The following is a 24,290-nucleotide window of genomic DNA, read 5'->3' as shown; positions in this document are numbered from 1 at the left end:
GACCCTGGCTGCATGGAACCACTGATCTAAGCATCTTTAAACATAAATTTATGGATGAATTTGAGAATCTGGGGAGCTGCTGCGATCCCACAGCTGGCAGTCTGGCGCACGTGCCCCTCTTCCTGCCCCTCAAGCAACCTCTGGAGTCGGCCCCTACGCTATCTTCTTCAGAGTGTTTCAGCCTGGGGCCTGCGGTAAGAGGGACGAGCGGGAGAGGAACCTCAGGCCTGGCAAAGCTGCCCACGCCTCTGGGCAGCTGGACTCCGTCCCCTGAAGGCCGACGATGCTGTGGGGCTGGGCTGGAGCTGGGGGTACCGTCCTGCAGCCGAGTGGAGGGGGGCAGGGGTCCGCGAGGGCCTCCTTGGCAGGAGAGCGCCATGTTGGGACGCTTCTCCATCGGGCACCCGTGCCTCACCCTGGTACTGCCCATCCTGCCTAATCTGTCCTAAATGTGCCTTCTTCCTGGCTTCAAAAGTTGCTCCTCGTCTGGATATACTGGTGCTCAGGGGGGTAACCTCATAGTTACCCTCTCTCTCTAGCTTTCACGATTGAGATGCTTGCTGTGTCCCCGGTTAGAGGTTGTCTTCCCAGACTTAAAAATTTTATCTGCCAAATTGCTATTTGTGAACCCAAAATGGCTTATTTTCATCATGTTGGCCTTTTTCACGTCTGTCTTACCTTAGTTTAAATTTCATAATTTTGATGGGCACCTGGGGGGCTCAGTCGGTTGAGCATCCGACTTCAGGTCAGGTCATGATCTCGCAGTTCGTGGGTTCAGGTCCGCATCAGGCTCTGTGCTGACAGCTCAGAGCCTGGAGCCTGCTTCGGATTCTGTGTCTCCCTCTCTCTCTGCCCCTCCCCTGCTTGTGCTCTGTCTCTCGTTGTCTCTCAAAAATAAATAAATGTTAAAAAAATTAAATTTCATTAATTTGAATTTTTATTTTTAGAAGAAATGACTAACTTTCTCATACTTTAGGTCAGGGGACTTAAAAAATGTTGGTTTCTATCCTTTGGAGAAGACTTGGCATATGTTTTTGTTTTGTTATGTTTTGTTTTGTTTATAGAGTGAGAGAGAGTGTGAGTGGCGGAGAAGGCTAGAGGGAGGGAGTGAGAGAGAGAAAGATAGAGACAGAGAGAGAGAGAAAGAGAGAGAGAGAGAATCCCAAGCAGGCTTCATGCTCACCAGGGAGTCCGGCATGGGGGTTTGATCCCACGACCGTAGGATCATGACCTGAGACAAAATCAAGAGTTGGATGCTCAACCAATTGAGCCACCTAGGCACCCTGGGGATATGTGTTTATTTACCCCATCTCAAAAGATTTTTACTTACCATATACCCAGAAGATGAATAAAGATGGATGGAAAGACCATGGAAATGCAATCAGAAAAGTTGTGTTCTGTTTCAGGCCCTTTGTAGCCATCCAGGCTTTGTTTGTGGCAGTGGGGAAGGGTTGCCAGTAGAAAGGGGCCCTTAGGCACAGGGATTATTTAGCTCAGCCTTCACTGAATTCATGGTTTCGGAGTGACCATGGACAAGTGAGCACGTGCTAATGATTACTCGTAACACTTGCTGTAAAGAGTTGGCTTTCTGCTTAGGTTCACACAAACCTTCTCAAGAGAGAACACAATTATCTCCTCTTCTCTATGTTCTGGTAAGCTCACCATGCACGTCATCACTGACAAAGAGTAAAATCTCCCCCTGCAAGTGTCTCATTGGTCCCTTCTCTGCTTCTCTATCCCCCATTCTTTCAACAGATCCTGCCTTGTGCCAAATGAAGTCACAGTCCTCCTGGAAATTACTGATCTCCTTGTCCACATGGTGTATGGTAGGTGCTACTGGGCAGGGAAGTGCTGGCTTTCTTTACTCAAGGGACTTACTGATAGTCTCCACCTGTTAGGTCACGGTGGTAAAGCAGGATCATTACCAAGAGCTATCTAGAACACTTGAGTATCATTGCTGCAGACTGGCCTCGGGAGTTGCTAAGGAGCAGAGGTTGGACTTCTAACTGGGAATTCACATGGATTTGGTATACATTGAAATGCTTCACTGAGAATCGACTAAAAGGAAACGGCTTCCCAATGTTAACTCAAGACTGGCAAATAGGAGGAATAATTTAGGGCTACGGCTCTTAATGCCCGTGGAGTGCATTTAGAAAGACACGTTGTAAATCTCTGTTGTCTGGTTGACTGGCCTGAATCCATTTGTCCATTATCCAATGTTACTCCCTCATTCCAAACATGGCTCAGAATGTATTCTGGACATCACTTAACTCTAACCACATTTTATCAAGCCGTGTGTAAATTAATCTAAAACATGAAGCCAGTATCCATTACGCTACCTCAAGAAAAATGGGGGAGGGGAGGCATGTGTGGCCAAAGAAGGTTAACAATGAATGAGTCGGTAGAAGACCCGTCTTTGAAGAGTTGACTGTATCACCACAGTTTTGGGAACGATTACATTCCCAACAGAGGTACGTTCCAGTGCCTGGAACTTTCTTTGCTGAAGGTTGAAAACAGCTTCTAAGAGAATCAGGTGGAACAAAATACAAAGAATCTCTTTTAGGATAATTAAAACTATTTTGGATTTTTTATTTATCAATCTGGTTTCTAATATAATTTCAGTTAAATGAAAGACATTCACAAAGGATATTAGGCATACATACATAGTTTCCTTCTTTCATTGTAATTTAACATGCTGTTGCTTTTAGAGAGTGAACTTTTGTGTCATTTCACAGGGTGGAATCCTAATTGACTTTACAGAAAGAATACTTAGCCCAGCTTTTCACAACCCTGACCTCCGCAGTCACCGTGCTCACTGAAAAAAATGCAAAAACTCAACCAAACTTAGAATCAATAACATCAGAACTGTTTCTTGGCCTGCTTTGAGAGTATGTCTTCATAGTCATGTTAGAACCCAGCGGTTACTGTTTAAAATAAACTGAACTTGGAAATGTTGCAGGCCACCTGTGTAGATCTGCTCTTAAAGCACATTTTCATCTGGAAAGTGACCTTGGAAATGCATGTGGATATTCATACCTGTGTGCTCAGGTATCTTTATCATCTTCTGCCAGTCTTTACTCCACGGGAGATAATCAACTTTTCAACACGGTTTCCCTATTTCATTGACAATGAGTTTTATATACCACTCGCATCCGGAAAATACTGCTGTGAAAGAAATCTATTCTAAAGTTTCCACCATTATCATGCAGGGTATGTGTAGGGTAGGCACAGTGCCACTAGGCTACATGGAAAAATCACACTTGTTTCTTGTGTTATCTTATGTATAAGCCAGCCCAATGGCACTGGGGCCATGTGTAAGCCGTACGCCACATCTGGGTGGGAACTTACGCTTTGTGCACACTAAGTTCTGATTTCTCTGGTTGTTGGCTGTTGCATCTCCCAGGATTGACAGGTTAGCTCCCAGGCAGTCTACCTGATTAACAAGTTAGCAGCTGTGCGGCAATGCCCCATAAGTCTGCACACTCCTGGAGGTGGCCACCTTGTTTCTTTGGTGTGACTTATAGCCACAGGCCAGAAAGTCAGTCTTCCAGTGGGCTCCATTGACTTGGGTCTCTATATTGAGTGTCAATGGATGCTGAAGTCAAGACTCAATGGCACCTCATGATTGTCTTATCAAGTGGGCAAAGTAGCTGTATCTTAAATATGGGGCAAAGAGGGACCAAGGTTCACCAGCTTGACGTGGTCAAGTCAGGGAGTGAGAAAGGGTTAGGACTCCATCATCTGATTCCTACGGTCTACCCTCCCCATGACATCATTTTAAACATGGCGCTCATTGGTTTTAGCCCAAATCAGCTAGACATGCTGTTTGTTTGTCTCTCATCTATTTCAGGATCAGTTGGGTCCGCTGTCACTAGTAATTTAGGGCCTGTGTTTGGCTGGCTAACTGGAATTCAATTTAATAACCATTGCCTTTCTTTTTGAAAACGGCTGGACAGGATGACGAAAAGGAAACAATATTAAGTGGTTTAAATCAGGTGCTAATTGTTTGGAGGCATAAAGGGAGCATTGAAATGTTCACACTATGGAAGGAAAGAAAGGGAGGAAAAAGAACAAGTGGAGGGATTAAAAAGAGCAGATCCTGTAATCGAAGGAAAAGAAGTTTCTTCTGGACACCACGCTGACACTGTGTTTTCACATTTGGTAGCTACGTTTTCCTTCGGTGCTTCCTATGGTGTGTGTCCTTGCGCGCAGCTCCCTGCAGGTCTCTGGGGGCCGCTCCACAGATGTTCAACAGTAACATTAAGATGTACTCTTTGGCTCATGCCAATTCTTTTTCCTATGCCCCCGAATCCCTGTTCCTGTTAGTAACGGGTGCTTGTTCATCAAACACAGGGCAACGGGAAGCTGTCCAACAAAGGCCCTCCAAACCCTTGTTTCCAGCGACTATAGCCTTATGAATGAAGAAGGGTCAGAGAAGACCTTAACAATATAACTTCTCACCTCCTGAGCTAGTCGCCTTGTGCTCTGGGCAATATGTTATTTTGAGAGCTGAGAATGGTGCCGATCTTGCTTTCAAAGTCCTGCTTCTACCTTCTCAAAACCTAGACGTTTGTTTTATACACAGAAGATGCTTCCTGCACAGACAACCCTACGTCAGCCATCAGTTCTTCCTGACACATCAGTTCTTCCTGGCAGCTTGTTTCTAAAATTTTATCTTTTCTTTGTTTTGTTTATTATTTAAAGAGGTTACCACTAGCCTCTCTGGACTCGATTGATAATGGACTGGGATAGAAGAATGTCAAGATTTTGTGGGATATGACTGACAAAGCAAGATCAGGCACTGAGCTTGGGTCACAATGGGCCGTCCAGGCTGCATTGTGCTGAGGTTTCAAGGGAAGGAGCTGGAAAAAAGAGATGTTCTTTATTTTCATGTAAATTATCGACCATTTAGCACATACTGGATGTGGCCTTCATATATACGTTTGGGACTTTGATGAAGACCACAATTCCAAAGAGAAGCCAAGGATTTCCAGCACTCACTTGGCACTTAACTTGGTTACTTAATACCTTATCCACGTTTTTCTGTCTTGTCTTCTGGCTGGACTTACCTCTCTTAAGGACATACTGTATGTTTAAATGGTGGTGACAAGAGAGACCCACTGATCCCTCAGTCAGTCCAGTGTCCTAGGTTTGCAAACTTGATGAGAGAAGTGTTAGGTTTTATTTTTCACCTTTTGAGGCAGGAAAAGAGGGAAGAGAGTGAAGAGAAAGGGTAAGAATGTTTTGGTGTCACCACTTGTTTTTGATTGTTTTAACCCCTTTATCATTTTGGAAAGAAAGGGAAAATGCTGAGACAATGCATAAAGAAGAAAGCTATAATGGGAAATGCAGGAAACAATACATTCCCATCAGCATTATTTGTGAAGTGTAAAAGTAATACCTGTAAAGTAGGTTTAAAAAAAAATCTGAAACCTTTCTACAAAACATGTTTACAATTTTTGCTTTCATAATTTGACAATACACAAAAGAGCCCTTAATGGTAGTCATCTGGGTTAAACAAACAGCCTTTGTTTTTAATGTGTCATTTGTGTGCTATATTGTTCTGCTCTTTAGTCATAGCACACGCTTTTCATTTAACAATGTATATTATGGAATAATGATCAAGAACTTTTTAAGGTAAAGGTGTTTGTGACAGTGGCTGAGGGTCAGCAACTATGAAAGGCGGTCTCATTCCCTTTCGCTGTTACCTCGGCTCTGATGTAATGGTATTAGTTGGTCCAGTATCTACTTAGGGATGTGTCATGTTACTGGTATAACAAGCCCTTGGCCACTCTAGGTAAGTTTTCATTAGCCAAGAAACTGAGATCCTCCAAAAAGTACAAGCATACTGAGAATCTTGAAAAATACGTATATATAACCCTAACAAACTAGAATTTCCATTTCATTGAGGCACGCTATCAGAAAAATAGCAACAATACCTTTTTAACCTCATCTTACATCCTTCTAGGAGGAGAAGGAAAAAAGGATCCTACTTAATTCCTCAACATGTTGGGAGTCTGAAAAAAAATTTTTATAGTACTTATTCAGAGTCTGAACTATAATGATCAAAAATGGTAGTCATTCTGGAAACAACTTGTGTAATTTACAAAAAGAGATAAATGAAATTATTTTTTGGATGCTGCAATAGGAGCTTTGTCCCATCTGTTTATACACAAAGTCTACCGTTTTTAAGTAAAATCAATGATCTCTTTGTTTGAATTAGTTGGTCAAGATTCCCAATTAGACTGAGGTGCGACTGACTAGATGTGTCCATTCTCTGAGAAGCAACAGTTATCAGGTTGGTCATGAACCTGAGGTTCAAGTGTATCTGCCAAAGAGGTCCCCGAATTGTGGCAGTGTGTCTGTTTAGGATGGAACGATACACGGATTAGATGATGGAAAATACGGCAGTGTTTTCCATATGATTCTGGAGTAAAGCAATAATACTAGCAATCATAACTTGGCTTTATTGTGGCCTGTCCATTGGGAGGACATGGTCTGCTAGGATTTTGTCACAAGGGCTTAAAAACTAGAGATTTAAAGCAAAATAAGAAGAGCAACCTAATTTGCGCATTCACTAGAAAGTGTCCATACTCTTGCTACAACTCTAAAAGGAACAGAGCAAACAAATCATAGCATCTGGCTCTAATTCCCCATCGAAGTGTCTCCCCTCCCCCCACACATACAAGGTAACCTAACACGATGTAGGTAAAATCTTTTGCAACAGCTGGTCACCACCACATTGTAGCTGACAGTCACAGATCGTGAAGAGGTCTAAGACTACGCACATGGAACAGTATTAGCTTGTAGAATTTGATGAAAAATAAAACTAACAATCCCAATATATGAAACTACTTCCCCTGCTTCTTAATGCTCCTCTCTGCTGTGTCAGTTGTGTTGTTACACTTCCTTCAATGCTTCAGACGGGAACACTCAAAGAATTGGCATAGATTGAGGTCTCTTTGAAAACTGGCAAACAATAGGTCTTCTTGGCCCTTTCCTTTCCTTTTCCAATTTACAGGACACCAAAAGAAATATTATATGAACACGAACTAGCTACTACGATAGCCCATTAAAAATCGACTATATGCAAAAGGAAGAGAATGCTGGAGGCCATGTGCATCAGCTTTTCTCAAGAAAAAAAATATCCACATTCTAAGGGCTCTTAAAAATGTAGAAAACTTGCCCTGTTACCATGGGTTTTTAGAACACCTCTAAACACACACAAAATAAGACGGTATTACCTACAAATTTCAACCATTTCTTAAACTCTAAAAGCATTTTTTGTATTATTTTGATTTGATACAGAAGGGGAAACTCAGCTATAAAGAAATATTAAAAAGTACTTTTTTTGTGGCGATCAGTCTCCAGAATTTTCTGTTGCTTGCCTCCCCCGACTTGTGCTGATATTTTAAGGATGTGCTCAAGAGTATAAAGTAGGGTGCGCTTTTGTCCCATTCCCTCCTCCCTAATAGCTAGCCCCTCCCTCTCCCACAGCCAAATAGCCACCCCTCAGATGAGCCATTCCTTTTTGCTTTCATCAATGGTCTCTGTGAAATTGGGGTCGTTGTTCATGATGGCAGCATCCGCACTCTCTGCTGACTCTGCTCCCTTTGCTTCATTGGTGTGGTAGGTGCCCTTGTGGCGGAACATGTACCGAATGAGGAAGACCAAGGTACAGAGAATGGTGAAAATCACCACAGCGATGACACCTGGTGGAGACAGGAGAAGCCCTGGAGGTTAAACAGACCTCATATACATCCCTGCAGCTCTACTTTCCCTGCGTTGCCATGGTTCTCTCTAACACCACCCTCCCCCGCACAGAACACCAAATTCCAAAACAGCAGTCTGGTTGAACATTAAAAAACAAAGCAATGTAATTTACCACATTAAAGAAATATAGGAGAAAAAGCATATGACAAATTTCAACCTCCATTCATTATGAAGCCTCTCTGAAAGTTCCGGTAGAAGGAACCTTTCTCAACCTGATATTTTAATATATGTGCTGCCGAAGAGAGCACGGAAACTTTCTCAACCTGACAAAAAGCATCTATGAGAAACCTACAGCTAATATCCTACTCAATACGAAAAGAGTAAACACATTCTCTCTAAAATATGGAACAATGGAAGCAAGTCTAGTCTCTCAATGTACCAGAAGTCCTTGCCAGTGTAATAAAATGAACAAAAAAGAAATAAAAAGTGTACAGATTGTGAAGAAGTAAAAATTTTTTGTATTCTCAGGTGACATGATCATTTATGTAGAAAATCCAATATATATGTGAAGTGTCTAGAACTAACAGTAGATTTAGCAAGGTCACAAAAATCAATTGTATTTTTATATGTTAGCAAGGAAACACGTGGAAGAATATTTAAAGTAATAAAAACTTAGAAAAGTAATAAAATAATACCATTTATAATAAAACAAATTGAACACAGTTGTTCAAGGCTGTGTTCCCTCAAAGCCATAAAACCTTACTGAGAGAAATTAAAGATATAGATAAATGGATGAATAGACCATGTTTAAGAGCTGAACACTCAGTATTGTTTCTATGTCCATTTATAGATCTAATGCAATCCCAACGAATATCTCAGCAAACTTTTTCCTTGGTAGAGATTTATAAGTTGATTCTAAAGTTTATATGGCAATAAAGTAAAGGATCCAGAATAGCCAACATAATTTCAAAAAACAAAAAAGAAATAGCTGGAGAATGCATGCTGCTATCTCAAGACTTAATATAAAGGTAAAGCAATAAAGCAATCATAGTATTGGGTAAAGAAAGATATATACATCAACAAAACACAATACAGTCCAGAAAACAGACATACACATATATGGTCTATCGATTTTTGACCAAAGTGCCAAGAAGATTAAATTTGGAAAAAGTATAGACTTTTCAACAAGTAGTTTTGGAATAACTAGATATTTGTTTGGAAAATAATAGTTTTGACCTTTATCTCAGGCTATGTACCAATGTTAAAGTGATTACAGACTTAGTAACAGAAACTAAAGCTATAAAAGTTCTAGAAGAAAATACAGGAAGAAATCTTCACAATATTGAATAGGCATATTATTAAGATAGAATTAAAAAAAAATCACAAAGCATAAAAAGTTTTAAAAATCAGACTTCACCAAAATTTAAATCTCTTGCTTTAAAAAAAAAAATACCACTAAGAGAATGAAAAGGCATGTCACAGACTAGAGAATATATTCACAATATATATGTCTGACAAAGGACTTGAACTATCTAGGAAATAAAAAAATCTGCTGTAACTCAAAAGAAGAAGTCAAATAATCCAGTTAAAAGATGGGGAAAGAGTTTTATTTTTTAAATATTTATTTTTGAGAGAGACAGAAAGACAGAGACAGAGCATGAGCAGGGGAGGGGCAGAGAGAGAGGGAGACACAGAATCCGAAGCAGGCTCCAGGCTCTGAGCTGTCAGCACAGAGCCCAACGTGCGGCTCGAACTCAGAAAACGTGAGATCATGACCTGAGCTGAAGTTGGATGCATAACCGACTGAGCCACCCAGGAGCCCCACAGTCACATATTTCTATTTTTTCCATGTAGAAAAGAGACCTACTGGCTAAGCCAAGGTGACTGGCTGAGTTTAAGATCCTTGATATGTTTATAGTATTAGCTATCCTCAGACATGCAGGGAACACCTTGATGCAATAAGACGGGAGGCACAGGCAGAGAAGATGGTAACGGGGGTAAAGATACCAACCCAAATAAGAGGGACTGTGCTAGGAGACTTCAATTATTCTGTGGCTGTCCGTGGGGAGAAAAGACACCGGAATATTTTAGATGCCCTGGCTTATTAATTTTCTGATGATCTTTATTAAGAGAACTGCAACCCGACTGGCTGAGTCCTTCCTGTTTTTGCAGTAAGCGATCCTGGACCATTTGGGATGCGGGGGAGTGAGAATGGGAGAAGAGAGCAGGGAGGACATCCAGGCTCCTACACGGTGGCCTGTCAGCTTGTCTGGGCTTGGGCTGGCTTGGCACGACCATCCCATTCTTACAGGTCGGCATTAAAAAGTAGCCAGGTCACGGGGCGCCTAAGTGGCTCAGTCGGTTAAGCATCCAACTTTGGCTCAGGTCATGATCTCACGGTTCGTGAGTTTGGGCCCCGCGTCGGGCTCTGTGCTGACAGCTCGGAGCCTGGAGCTGCTTCGGATTCTGTGTCTCCCTCTCTCTCTGCCCCTCCCCCACTCACGATCCCTCTCTGTCTCAAAAATAAACAAACATTAAAAAAAAATGTTTTCTTCAAAGTAGCCAGATTACATTTACAACCGTGTCTCCACATCCATATGTCACAGTCTTCAGTCATATTTAAATAACGAATCAGGTAAAAATCTAGATGATGGTTTTGTTTTGTTTTTAAGACGACACATTTATGGACAATCATTACTTTCCACAGGTGCGTAGCCTGTTCTATGCATCACCCACCTCCAATGATAGCCGAGTTTCTGTTGACTCCATTTCTTATAGCTTGGCCTTGTCCTGGATTATACGGGAAATCAGCACTGGCTACAGAGGAAAAAATGGAAAAGTCAAGTGTAAGAGTCAAGGATACTATTAACCCCAAATAATCTGACGTCGATTTTTTTTTCATGTAACTCTTCTGTTTTCCCAGGAGAGCTCTGTTTCCCAAATCACAGTGCCTTCACCCACGTCTTGGCTTTTCTCTTGGGTGACATCCAGACAAGCAGGATCAGTCCTTTGGAGGAGTATTAGAGGATGTAGAATTATCTGGGCTGGCCCACTCCACTTCCACCAACAGGCAAGCATATGGATTAGAACCCTTGTTCTCATGTTTGGCTGAAATCTGCCTCCCATCTGCTTTTACCTATTACATTGGCTATGTTTGTAGAGCCTTTTAGACCTTACAGCATTAGTTTAAAAGGGAATCATTTCAGGGCGCCTGGGTGGCTCAGTGGACTTTGGCTCAGGTCATGATCTTGCGGTTTGTGAGTTTGGGCCCCACATCGGGTTCTGTGCTGACAGCTCAGAGCCTGCTTCGGATTCTGTGTCTCCCTTTCTCTCTGCCTCTGCCCTGCTCACACTCTCTGTCTCTCAAAAATAAATAAATGTTAAAATAATTTATTGTCAAGTTGGTTTCCATACAACACTCAGTGCTCATCTCCACAAGTGCCCTCCTCCATGCCCATCACCCCCCCTACACACCCATCAGTCCTCAGTTTGTTCTCAGCATTCAAGAGTCTCTCATGGTTTCCCTCCCTCCCTCTCCCCCACTATTTCCCCCCTTCTCCCCCACGATCCTCCATTAAGTTCCTCCTAATCCTCCTATACGTGCAAACATGGTATCTGTCCTTCTCTGCCTGACTTATTTCGCTCAGCATAACACCCTCAAGGTCCATCCATGTTGCTACACATGGCCAGATTTCATTCTTTCTCATTGCCATGTAGTATTCCATGGTATAGATAAACCACATCTTCTTAAAAATCATTTCTTTAAATTAACGTTTTACAAGACTCTAATAAAACACAGGACACATCAGGAATGTGTATGGGGGTCAAATTTCATAAGAGTTGAGAATAATATAAGCTGCCTAATAAAGTTTCCATTTCTTTCCCTATTATGAAAAAATCAGGATCAGTTGTATTAAAGTTAGGTATGAATTTCAAGTACATAAAAGGCAAATAGATGTCTTTCTAGAGGTTGGCAGAGTATCTGTTACCATCCATACGAGCTAATTTAACCTCATAAACGATTTCATATTCATTGGACCTCTGTTTTAGACGTCCAGGTTTAAGGTAAATATTCCAAAGGAAACAGTTTCTCCTTCAGCAGATCACCTTAGTCTAGTCAGAGCCTTAGTTACTGGACCGCATCAATTAGGTATTTAAAAAATGTTTGAAGGGGCGCCTGGGTGGCTCAGTTGGTTAAGCGTCCGACTTCAGCTCAGGTCATGATCCCACGGTTCGTGAGTTCGAGCCCTGCATCGGGCTCTGTGCGGACAGCTAGCTCGGAGCCTGGGGACTGTTTCGGATTCTGTGTCTCCTTCTCTCTCTGACCCTCCCCTGCTCACTCTGTCTCTCTCAGAAATAAATAAAACATTAAAAAGTGTTTAAAAAAATGTTTGAAGTAGTTATTTTACGTAAGTAAATGTGTGCACATGGAGGAAAGAGGGCTGTGTTATCGTTCAAGGAAGGTCTTGCTGAGGATGCAGGTTTCCTGAGGCTTATCCTCCAGCTCTCTGCTCCTCAGGACCCCCAGGAAAATGATGCAAAGTAGGTAGAGCTTTCCTCTCCTTTTCCCCAGGAAGAGGGCCACCAGAAGGAGAGATTCCAGATCCTACCAGCAAATGCTACTTAACCTTTTCTCTCTTTGGCTTGATATTCTTAAGACCAGAAAAATTATTCATTCCTGGATCGATCATATTCCAAATCAACTTGGCGATCAGTGCTACTCAAGCCTGTTGATTTGATTAAAATACAGACACTAAGAAAGATACAAGGGGAGTCCTTGGGACTTTTCCTATTCCCTCAATTCCTTATCTGGTGGATGCGGCAGAGACCTTTTGTTACTGTGTGCTTGTTTTAACTGGTCCAATCCTGAGTCTAGGGAGACAGAGCCAATGTGAAGTACACTGCAGTCAGTGGCTTTCCCCATGCCCTGTAGGACTTTCTTGCATGGACAGCATGGACTGACATTCAAAATTCCAAGTGTCGGCACAAGGATGCAATGATCTTGCATTTACAGGCTCATCACCTAATGTTAAGAGTAATCATAAAATTATCCCATGTGAAAAACAATGGTTTCCAAATAATATTTTTGGAAACCATGGTTTCTCCTTTAAACCTGAGTTTTCTCTTCAGGGAAGTATTATTCGTAGACGTGACAAATGAATTTATTCAGTCTTTGAACAAATCTTGCCAGAACACTGACTATATGTTAGGTACCATTCTAAGTGCTAGGGATCCACAGTGAACAATAATGAATATGAAAACTATTGCTAACGAGAAATTTCTATGCCTCATTGAAGAGTTTGGTTTCCATAGTCAAAACACTAATCTAAAGCATGGATGTGGTTTTAGTTCTGACCCTGTCTAGTTATAGTAAATTGTCTAAAAGTGCTTCGTGGTTGCCATGTTATAACTCATACCCTCGTAGGTCCTGGTAAGATTTGGTTATTCCCTGACATAAACCACCTTTCCAAGACTCAGAGACTGAGAGTTTCTTTTTGAGAATGAAAGTTTACACTTTCACTACTCATGTTTGACATCATTTCCAGGCCTCCTGACCACGTAATTACCCTTCTCTGAACACTAGTCTGTGTCCTTCAAGAAAGTCATCAAGCTTGTCTAGTGGCCCAGATGTAATTGGAAACCAGATAGGGTTAATTCCTAAGTCATCCATCCTCCCCATCCTGCCTTTTGAGGGCTGAAGAGGCAGTCAGGTGAGGAAGTTCCAGCATCCAGACAGTTTGGCTTGGGCAGGGCCTATGGGAAGAGGAGCCTTTACAGGGGATGAGGAGAGCAATCTGTTTTGTCTTGAAGGTACTGAGCTATGGGACATGCAGATGGAGATGTCCACTGGACATTTGGGATCTTATGAGTGGCTCCTATTTCTCTTCTCCGTTTCAGAAACTCAAAAATCTCATCAATTTTAAATAACATGAACCTTCAAAATATATTAAGTATGGGGGCGCCTGGGTGGCTTAGTTGGTTAAGCGTCCGACTTTGGCTCAGGTCATGATCTCAAGGTTCATGGGTTCAAGCCCCACATCAGGCTCTGTGCTGACAGCTCAGAGCCTGGAGCCTGCTTTGGATTCTGTGTCTCCCTCCCTCTTTGCCCCTCCCCTGTCTGTTTGTCTCTCTCTCTCTCAAAAAAAAAAAAAAAAGTAATAAAATAAAGAAAATCAGTCCAATAAGAGGCATGTAAATATTTCCAGTTCTCTTTGACACAGTCTCCCATGCGGGTATAATTTTGGAAGTCAGCTGCCTAAAGGCAACTCAACCTTTGAAGCCAGGAAGCATGCTTATTCTTCCCAACAAAGGAGATGAACACATTAAATTCAGAAAAGCTACTGATAGTTCCTGTGTCCACGAGTCTTTGGTTATTATCAGAAATCAACTAGTGGAAAACCCTAAGGTACAACAGAAGTCCTCACAAAATTCAAGGGCAGGGTTCTGTTCTTGCACAAGCATCCCTATTTTCATGGCTTCATTTATTTAAAAAATTTTTTTAATGTTTTATTTTATTTTTGAGAGAGACAGAGCATGAGATGGGGAGAGGCAGAGAGAGAGGGAGACACAGAATCTGAAGCAGGCTCCAGGCTCTGAGCTGTCAGCACAGAGCCTGGAACTCACAGACTGTGAGATCATGACCTGACCCGAAGTTGGCTGGCTAACCGACTGAGCCACCCAGGCGCTCCTTCACGGTTTCATTTATAACTTAAGTCTGGTTGACCTGATGCACATGAGTCCTTACTCCCTGGAGGCATATCCATTTTATCCTGGCAAGCAGAGAAATTGCTATTTTGATAGATATATTTGATATTATTTCATTGTAACTGTCCTTTCCCCCTGGGGTACCAACATCCTCTGGGAAATGCACGTATGAATACATGGAAACCAAGAGACATGAATGAGACCATAGGACAAAGCTCATCCATGACACATTCTGTTCTGTCTCATCCCCCGTTTGCTAGGAGAATGGAGCAATTTTAGGGATGCTGCACTATTAAGGAATCTATATTTTGGGAAATGGCATGAATATGTCCAAACAGGCTGGCTGGCGCAGTTGGTAGAGCATGCAACTCTTGATCTCAGGGTCATGACTTTGAGCCTGATGTGTGTGGAGCGAACTTAAATAAAACAAACAAACAAACAAAAAAAACCAACCCACTAGACTCTAGATATTAACAGTCTCAAGACCAGACTTGCATCAAATAGGCAAAGACTATATCCAATATACTTTTCAACTGGATCTCTAAATGGTAGAACATGACGGTAACCACAAAAGCATGGCGCTAGGTGAGCTTGGATTTAGCGTCTCACAGAAGCGTGTGTATTTCCACTTATTTCCCTTGTGCATGTCCTCGTCTGTCTGGCCATCCCCACGACAGTGGCCGGTCACAGACCACGTTTCCTCTGCACACCTAGAGATCAGCGCTCCTCTGTTTCTCCACCCAGCGCAGTGCAGGCACACCATGTTTCTGGAAGAATCGACGATGAGAGATTCTTCACCCACCCCCCTGGTTGTTAAATTGCCCAGCTGAGGCTTCAGGCTTCAGTACACTAGCTCCCTTCTTGCCAAGGGGGCAAATATATCATAGGCTCCAAACATACTCAGATATGGGTCAGAGTTGCACTCAACACATGGACCCTGTTCCCTTCCACTGTCATTGCCATGTGAGAAGCCACCTGAGAGCTCAGTACTGGTGCACTTTCCCTCCTCCTCCTCCTCCTCCACCTTCAGATTGAAAATGAAGAAGGAAACAATAAACAAACTTGGTAAAAGTGGGCCTGGGGGGGTGGTGTTCCCCATAATGATACACATACTGTAGAGTGATCAGATCTTAGAGCTGGGTGAGTAAAAATGCACTTTCCTCGCCCCAAAAGAACAGAAGGCATGAATGTTTTGCCCTTCCCTTGGCTGCATTCTTTGAAGGATTTATCAGGAAAGCAAATGACAGTCTCACCAGCACCCCTCATGTTGTGTGCTGTCCAGGCACGTGTGGTGCCGTTCCCTGGCAGCTGAGACGACCGGGGCTCCTGAGGGTCAGGGTCAAGTTCTCAACCCTGCCTGCCGGGAGGTAAGGGGCATCACGCAACGAGGGCCCCGGTGACCATGTAGGTTGTTTGTACGTGATGAATAGTAAAACCCTAAATTCTAGGATTATAAGGTTAGTCATTGTTTGGATGACACTTTTTTCACATATAAAACTCATTAGGGTCCAGGAGAGCAAGTGGCTGGTGGAATGAACCCAGAAGTGTTATCCTTCCACGGAGGAGTACAAAATGTAAATTTACGTGAAATTCAAAATTTCAGGAACAAGGTAATTAGAGAATAATAATAATGGCTCTTCCTACAAGTCAGGCACTATTTAAAAAAAAATTTTTTTTTTAAATGTTTATTTATTTTTGAGAGAGAGAGAGAAAGAGACAGAATCTGAAACAGGCTCCAGGCTCTGAGGTGTCAGCACAGAGCCTGACATGGGGCCTGAACTCTGAATGGCAAGATCATGACCTGAGCCAAAGTTGGATGCTTAACCAACTGAGCCACCCAGGCGCTCCAAGTCAGGCATGGTTTTAAGTCCTTTCCTTGTATTAACTCATTTCCTCCTCATGTGAACCTTGCCAAGTTGGCATATCCATCCCATTTTGGAAGGCTAAAGGCTTGTCTGAGGTCCCATAACCAGTAAGTGGTAGAACCAGTGCTTGAACCCAGGAAATTGGCTCTAGAAATGACTGGCGAAAACACTAGGCTGAACTGTTTCTGACGTGAAAGCAAATTTTGTAAGAGCAAGCCTAGGGGACATAGCTCCCCATCAGCGTACACGGTCTACACTGGCTCCATCAAATATCAACACAACTGCATGGGCTTAAGGCAATGAAGGCTCAGTTGTTTTCCCTGTGGTTGGTGACTGGCCAAGGGAAGCCAAGGGTATATAAAGGCTTCTGGACTTGTCTGGCCTCAAAACCTGAGCGCAAGAGGCAATTTTTCTGACAAAAAAATAATTCCATACGATGACACTATGGGCCCAACAACATGGTAACCTCTGAACTAACATTCTAGGAGAATAGAAGACCAAAGTTCCCTTGGTCCCAGATACGGTTTCCTCGTGGACCCCAAACAGCACAGAGAGAAAGCTTATTACCACCACGGAAACACTAGCAAAATCATGAAATCATAAACAGTGCTAACTGTGCCTTAAAACATCGCTGTTAGAATATAATTTTTTTTTTTTATCACATTTAGAGAATGTCAAAAATAGAAGAAGTTTCCAGGCAGGTGCTTAATTCCAAATAAATGATTTGAAACACAGTTGCAAGAAGAGACTATTAAAGAGACATTTGAATTCTTTAGCCTCTGGTTTCTTGCCTGTCCCATTGGGTAGGCAGGGAGAAAACAAAATAATAATGCTTTTTGTTTTGTTTTGTTTTGTTTTTGGTACACAAAATAAATGAGGTAGTGGTGGTTCTTATTTACTAGGTTTCAAAATATGTAAAATTGTAGACTTTAGGCTCAGAAACCAATTGCAAATAAAACACACATTTAAGTGCATATAAAAGTAAATCGAGATTATCTAACATAAAACTCCCCGAATGAAAGGCACTAAAAGCTTCAGGTTGTCATATATCAGGGAGAAAAAATTAGATAGTAGCTGACATCTCATAGAGAAAACATCGCCATGGAAACCACTTCAAGCTTGGGCATCTGAAGTGATAATTTGAGATACTCGAACAAAACTGCTGCTATTAGTTATAATTCAATTCAGATTGCCGCATGAATTTTCCAGGGGGGCTGGGCCAATGATGTATATGTGCCTTTGTTCTTTCCAACGTCTTTGTTTCACTTCACTTCATTCTCTCTTCCAGTCTGAGCTCGATGGCAGAAAATTATTATTTTTTTTTTCAAATAATTTGTGTTAGCCATTCACTGCCGACTTGGTATTTTAGAAGCCTATGAAACCAAATGAGGGCCGGCTAGGATGCTGAGGCTATAGGGGAAGTTGCTTTCTTTTCAGAGAGGCGATGGCTGATCACATTTGCAGGGGGGGAGAGACTGCTCAAGGCCAGCAGGTGTTGAGCCAGGCGAACAGAACGTGGCACGCATCCCCACAAGCCTCGCTCTCGCATCTGCACCTATGCCCTCACGTCAGGTTTTGCAGAAAGACAGCCAGCCCGAGTCCCACATTCAAGTGGGGAGGAGATTATGGATTTTTAGTTTCTGAGTTGAGAAATTCCACAAGCCTTACATTTGCAGCCTCTTTTTCTTTAATGTTTATTTTTGAAAGAGAGAGAGAGAGAGAGCAAGAGCGAGAGAGAGAGTGTGTGCGGGAGCAGGGGAGGGGCAGAGAGAGGGGGACAGAGGATCCAAAGCAGGCTCTGCACTGACAGCAGAAGGAGGTCGAACTCACAACCATGAGATCATGACCTGAGCCGAAGTCGAAGTCAGGCGCTTAACCGACGGAGCCACCCAGGTGCCCCAACATTTCCAGCTTCTTTTTTTTTTTTAAAGTTTATTTATTTATTTTGAGAGAGAGTGAGCAGGGGAGGAGCAGAGAGAGAGGGAGAGAGAGGATCTGAAGCAGGCTCTGTGCTGTCAGTGCAGAGCCTGATGTGGGGCTCGAACCCACGAAACTATGAGATCAAGATCTGAGCCAAAGTCAGACACTTAACCGACTGAGCCACCCAGATGCCTTCCAACATTTCTAGCTTCTTAAGTTAGAAAGCAAGTGGCAGCTGCTTGCTTCGGTGTTAGAGATCTGGTGAGAATAAGGTTAATTAGGTACAAACGAACAGAATATAGGAACTGGTCATTGTCTGCTACGTCTGTTTAAAAAATGAAAAAAATTTTAAAAAAATTTATTTTTGAAAGAGAGAGAGAGAGGAGCAGAGAGAGAGAAAGACACAAAATTTGAAGTAAGCCCCAGGCTCTGAGCTGTCAGCACACAGCCCAGTAAGGGGCTTGAACTCATGAATCATGAGATCATGACCTGAGCTGAAGCTGAACTGACTGAGCCACCCAGGCACCCCTGACTGTTTTAATGCCAACTTTACACAAAAGAACTGAACAGGCAATTGATTATATTAGATTCCCTCCTTCCATTTCTTTCTTTAAAAAAATTTTTTTAATGTTTTATTTATTTCTGAGAGAGAGAGAGAGAGAGACAGTGTGAGCAGGGGAGGGTCAGAGAGAGAGGGAGACAGAATCTGAAACAGGATTCAGGCTCTGAGCTGTCAGCACAGAGCCCGATGTGGGGCTCGAACCCATGAACTGTGAGATCATAACCTGAGCCAAAGTCGGATGCTCAACCGACTGAGCCACCCAGGCGCCCCTCTTTCTTTTCTTTTTTTTTTTAAAGCCAACTCTGAGTTGTCTCAATTACCTTTCGGGTAGAACGATTTACGGAGATTTCCAGACCAGGCTGGCATCACGTTCTTTTGTCTGGTTACCTATAATAGCTATTTGAGTTGGAAATAGCTTGTTACTGACACAAGTTCAGACTTGATATTCCATGAAATAAACACAGGTCAGACACATGGCGTCCATTTTCACGGTAGACAGAGGCGTCCTCTTATTTCTCAGGTGGGCAAACTCTGTCTTCTTTCATGTTAGTTATAACCGTTGATGAGTCTGTTGTCAGAGCTGTTGCCGGATGATGTCACAGGCTCTTGTGAATCAGAGATGGCTCTCACGGGCTGACTCCCTCGACATGTGTGCAATCAGAGCCTTCCTCTGCCACAAGTGTAAATAAATCCATGCTGGTGTCATCAGGAGAGCAGAAGCCCCAGATCTGGGAGGATCTGATCGATTTACCCCTTTCCTGAGGGAAATCAGGGTTTCTGCCCCGCACTCAGCAGCAGCAGGGTCCCCCAGTCCCCTTCCAGGGTTGACCTTTCTCCTTAAACAGGGTCCTGGAGGTCAGGTGTGGAGAGTGTGCCTTGTGTAACTGGGGCTTCTCTAAGCTTTTCCTTCTTCCCTGTTCTTCACTCTGATGTGCCTTTAGGAGGCAACAAATTGATGGCCGAGTGCCGAGTGCTTCGGTTCAGAGCTTTCACGCCCGAGGGTGCCTACCAAGCACCTGGGATCTCACTTGGGATCTCGTGAAAATGTGGCTTCTGATGGAGTCCATCTCGGGTGGGGCCTGGGAGTCTGCATTTCTAACAGGCTGCCAGGGGGCTTGAATACATACCTCATCTCCAGCAGCAGAGCTTCAGGAGACCTTTGGTGGTTCCTATCTCTGGCTGTTCTTAAGCCTTCGTGTTTTAATTTCATGTGGTGCCAGAGAGGGAACAGAAATAATTCCTTCTGGGAGCCTGGGTTGAGTTTTCGTTTTTTTTCCGCTGCATCATTTGTGTGCTTTCAGTGAGTTGCAGGACAGATGCCCCACGGTTCCATTTCCTCAGTCCTCTTCCTTCCAGCGTCGTGAACACGGTGTTTCAGCGCTGTGTTCAGCCTAGGAACCCTGCTTTCATTTCTGAGTTTAATTCTTGGGCATTTTGCATGCAGAGGAGGAGAGTCTATCACTAACCAATATTAACAGCAGTTTAATAAGAAAAGAACAGCCAAGGAGTTAAATAAATGGTTATCTTAGGCATGTCCTTGGAGACCTTTCTTGGTTAAAACAAAAACAAAACAAAACAAAAACAAAAACAGGGGCACCTGTCGGTTAAGCGTCTGACTTCAGCTCACGGTTCATGAGTTCGAGCCCCGTGTCGGGCTCTGTGCTGAGAGCTCAGAGCCTGGAGCCTGCTTTGGATTCTGTGTCTCCCTCTCTCTCTGCCCCTCCTCTACTTCTCTCTTTCTCTCTCTCTCTCTCAAAAATAAATAAAATTAAAAAAGAATACAAGTTGATTCTCTAAAGCAAGCGTATTGTGGGAAAAATATTGTGATGGGAGCACCAAGTTTCCTGATGTTACAGCCGCATTTGAAGGCACCTATAAGAGAGAACACAGTTTTCCAAATACTGGGTTGTTGCTTTTTCTGGAACTGATTTGTTTTTTGAAAGAATTCTTGTCTCCTATCTGCTGGTTCTTATACGGGTTGAGGTTGTGCTGTGAGAGAAGGCAGGCAGCTCGGGGTGGAAGGCAAGTGGCCACAGAGGAACGTGGTTGTCCAATATTCCAAAGCACCAGAGGGACTGTCACTTGATGACATGCTCGGTCACAGTTTACAGATACACTTATCAAGCCTGGTGAACACACCAGTACACGGGGGTCTCAGCTAACACAATCGGTGGTTAGTTGTTGTCAAAGCAGTCTTAGCAAGAATCGGTTGTCTGCTCGACAGTGGAAAGAGCCTGTTTCCAGCGAGAGGATGGCTGAGAAAACAGTGATGGCAAGAAGACACCAAGCGTAGTGAACAGGCCAAAAATGCATCCTTTAAAGACATTTCCTGCTGTATTTCCTCTCCTCCCTGACTGGTGTTCGAGCTGGCACCATTCAGGAGGCCAACATCCTCAGGAGACCTGGAAGCTGTGGTCTCCAGGCTTCTGCTGAGAAACAACACCCACTAGGCATTACACAAGTCTCAGCAAAGGCTCTGGGCTTCCAGAATTTATGGTGTGGAAGCTTGGTGAAAGTAACTTTTTTTATCACCTGAAATCTACCCAAGACCTGAGTTTCATTGTTTGTGAGAATATTTAGGCACATTCAATCATTGAGGAATCAGGCAAGGATGAATGTATCCCCTTACTCCCCCTTTATGGAAATCTCTAGTAAATTCAAAGGCCGTAATTTGACTGTGGGTAGCTCTTTTGGAAGCAGCTAAGTATTACTGATTTGCTTTTGCCACCGTCATAGGCCTTTCCAGGTAGCGCAGCAAAAAATCAAGTGCATTTCGAAAAACATTTAATCTGCTATAACATCTATATCTTGACTTGCAGAAAATGCGGCCTTCTGTTCCCTGCTCACTGTGGGCTGGCTCTGTGAATATCCACGTGCTTTGAGCTTTGTAGGAGTTCATGTTATAACTGCTATTTCTTTCTTTCATGTTTATTTATTNGGGGAGAGAGAGAGAGTGAGAGAGAGAGAGAGAGAGAGAGAGAGAGAGAATCCTAAGCAGGCTCCACTCCCAGCATGGAACTTGACATGGGGTTTGATCCCACGACCGTGGGATCATGACCTGAGCTAAAATCAAGAGTCGGACACTTAACTGACTGGGCCACCCAGGTGCCCCACTGCTATTTCATCAAAATGTAAAATTAGCCCTTTTTATCCCTAAGAGCTCAGAAACCAGTCTATAGGAAAGCAGTGGGTCTCAGAACACAATGGCATTTACCCCTCACTGTGTGCTGACTGGGTTCTGACTCCACTGTGTGGTCTATTGGAAGGGCGGCATGTGTGAGGAGACATACAGTACTGTAAAAATTAATTCTGCATATATTAAGTCTTTTATCAATGCCCAGCCAGGCTCTTGCTTTTGAAATACTCCTCTCGGCTGCATTAGCTCAAGTGAATTTCTAATTCCAATCCCAAGACAATGCCTCTTCCTCCAGGAAGGCTGACCTCATAAAACTGAATATACAGCTCTCATTCTAGAGATTTCTGCTGCCTTTTGAACTGTTCCCTTCTTGGGAGCTCTAACATCGGATCTCAGAAGACAGCCATCTTTGCGGCTGGCAGGTGGAATGACTAAGGATCATCAAAAAGAACCCTGTACAACCAGTGAAAGCTTCCCAGTGTCTCCCACAAGTGGATTCCTCCCCAGTGCTGGCTCACATCATTACCAAGACGGGATAAACTTCCGGCACCAGCCATGTGGCTCTGACGCAGCTCTTCTTATTCATGTCAGCCGAGTGTGAAAAAATATTTAATCGGCGCTAGCAGTCTTGGGCATGATTTCTTCCCCATTGAAAACGAGAAAGTGGGAAGAAAGAGGAAGGTGTCGTTAGCAGCAGGGACTTCACCTCTAGGGACACAAGCGATTATTTCAGACTTCTGCATTATATTTAAGAGATGTCAGGAGGTCGGAACACCATTCTGAATAGGGACTGAAAGTCTTTTAGATTTAGAATTTCTATGGAGAGGAAGGAAAAATGGAAAAAGCACTGCGTCTGGAGTATACCTGAATTTTAGACCTGATAAAGCTATTCTCTGTATAGTTCTGAGCGAGCTGCTGTCAACACTGGGGCCACTCTCTCGGTCCTGACTGCACACTGGGAATCTCTCAGGGAAAGGAACAGGCACTGGGAGTTTTAAAAAACTGCCCCAGTTGTGCTAACGTGTAGCCAGAGCTGATGATGGAATGAATGCATTTATTTTGTGAGTCAATTTTCTTATCTTTTTAAAAAAATGTTTATTTATTTTGCAAGGGAGAGAGAGCGTGTGCGTGCATGTGTGCATGTGCAGGGCACGGGCAGAGACAGAGAGAGAGAGGGAGAGAGAGAATCCCAAGCAGGCCTCACACTGTCAGCGCAGAGCCTGAGGTAAGACTTGAACTCATGAACTGCAAGATCATGATCTGGGCTGAAATCACAAGTTGGACGCCTAACCGATTAAGCCACCCAGGCACCCTGGTTTTTCTTATCTTTAAGAAAATGTGGCTAATATCATCCACACATACCACATAGGGCTGCTGTCAGGATAAAACAAACCAGGGTCTGAAAGCGTTTTCGCCATTAAACTCATTCACAAATCTAAGCTATCATTTCTGTCTTTATCCTTTCCAGTCTTCTAAAAGTTAAAACTCCTGAGTAATTGCTTGGAAATCACGTTTGGCCTAAGGGAGAAATTTCAGAGCAACCCGTCTCCATCCCTATGTAGAAAATAATTGCAACGACATTCACCTGGATTTTTATGTACGTTTAACATTTTTTAAATGTTTTATTTATTTCTGAGAGAGAGAGAGAGAGAGAGCATGAGCAGGAGAGGGTCAGAGAGAGGGATACAGAATCTGAAAAAGGCTCCAGGCTCCAAGCTGGCAGTCAGCACAGAGCCTGATGCAGGGCTCGAACCCATGAACCGTGAAATCATGACCTGAGCCGAAGTCGGACGCTCAACTGACTGAGCCACCCAGACGCCCCATAAGTTTAACATTTTAACATAAAGTTGATATAAACTTTTTTCCCCCAAAGCCTTCCAGGGTTACTCTCTGGCGGGAACTCAGCAGCAGAGTCGAGAATCCCCCCTGGGTCTTTAGACATTTCTGAGTAGTCTGTGCAGAGCCTGGGAATCAATCGAAGATCTCTCCAAATGAGTGAAACAGCTTGTCACTTATTTGTTACTGGTGTTTAGAGGGACCTTCTCCTGAAAGGTGGATGGCATGGGGTCAAACACTTCATCTGAATAATGTTTCTGGGACTTTCGAAATCAGAGGCAAGGACATAAGGCCCTGATTTGCCAGCAAAGATAGAATTAGCATTTCCAGGGGGGTGACGAGCTGGGATTCACGCAGGGGTTCTGACAATAGTCTCCAAGCGATGGAGTCCGTAAAGGAAGGCGTGCTGGATTCATCTGGAAGATGTTGTGCCCCCCTGAATGCCTCCAAGGGGTGTGCATGGAGGTTCAAAGACACAGCACAGGAGGAAGCTTCAGACAGGGGTCTCGTGGAGCCAAGGTCAGACTCAGACATCCCTGGACCACACTGAAAT

General features: G+C 43.3%; 1 protein-coding gene across 1 annotated transcript in view; it reads right to left on the bottom strand.

Annotated features, from left to right (window-relative positions):
• Positions 1-6,444: 6,444 nt before the first annotated feature.
• Positions 6,445-24,290, bottom strand: part of CNTNAP2 (contactin associated protein 2) — a 1,422,049-nt gene continuing 1,404,203 nt past the window's right edge. Inside the window, exons 25-26 of the mRNA XM_077778041.1 lie at positions 10,450-10,530; positions 6,445-7,712 (exon numbers count right to left, since the gene is read on the bottom strand). Of these exons, the coding sequence (XP_077634167.1) occupies positions 7,513-7,712; positions 10,450-10,530 (281 nt within the window). The 3' untranslated portion in view covers positions 6,445-7,512. The remainder of the gene's footprint in view (positions 7,713-10,449; positions 10,531-24,290) is intronic.

The sequence above is a fragment of the Crocuta crocuta genome, unplaced genomic scaffold (assembly GCF_008692635.1).
Source record: "Crocuta crocuta isolate KB4526 unplaced genomic scaffold, BGI_CrCroc_1.0 scaffold128, whole genome shotgun sequence".
Classification (NCBI taxonomy): Eukaryota; Metazoa; Chordata; class Mammalia; order Carnivora; family Hyaenidae; genus Crocuta; species Crocuta crocuta.
This window is presented reverse-complemented; position numbering and strand designations above follow the sequence as displayed.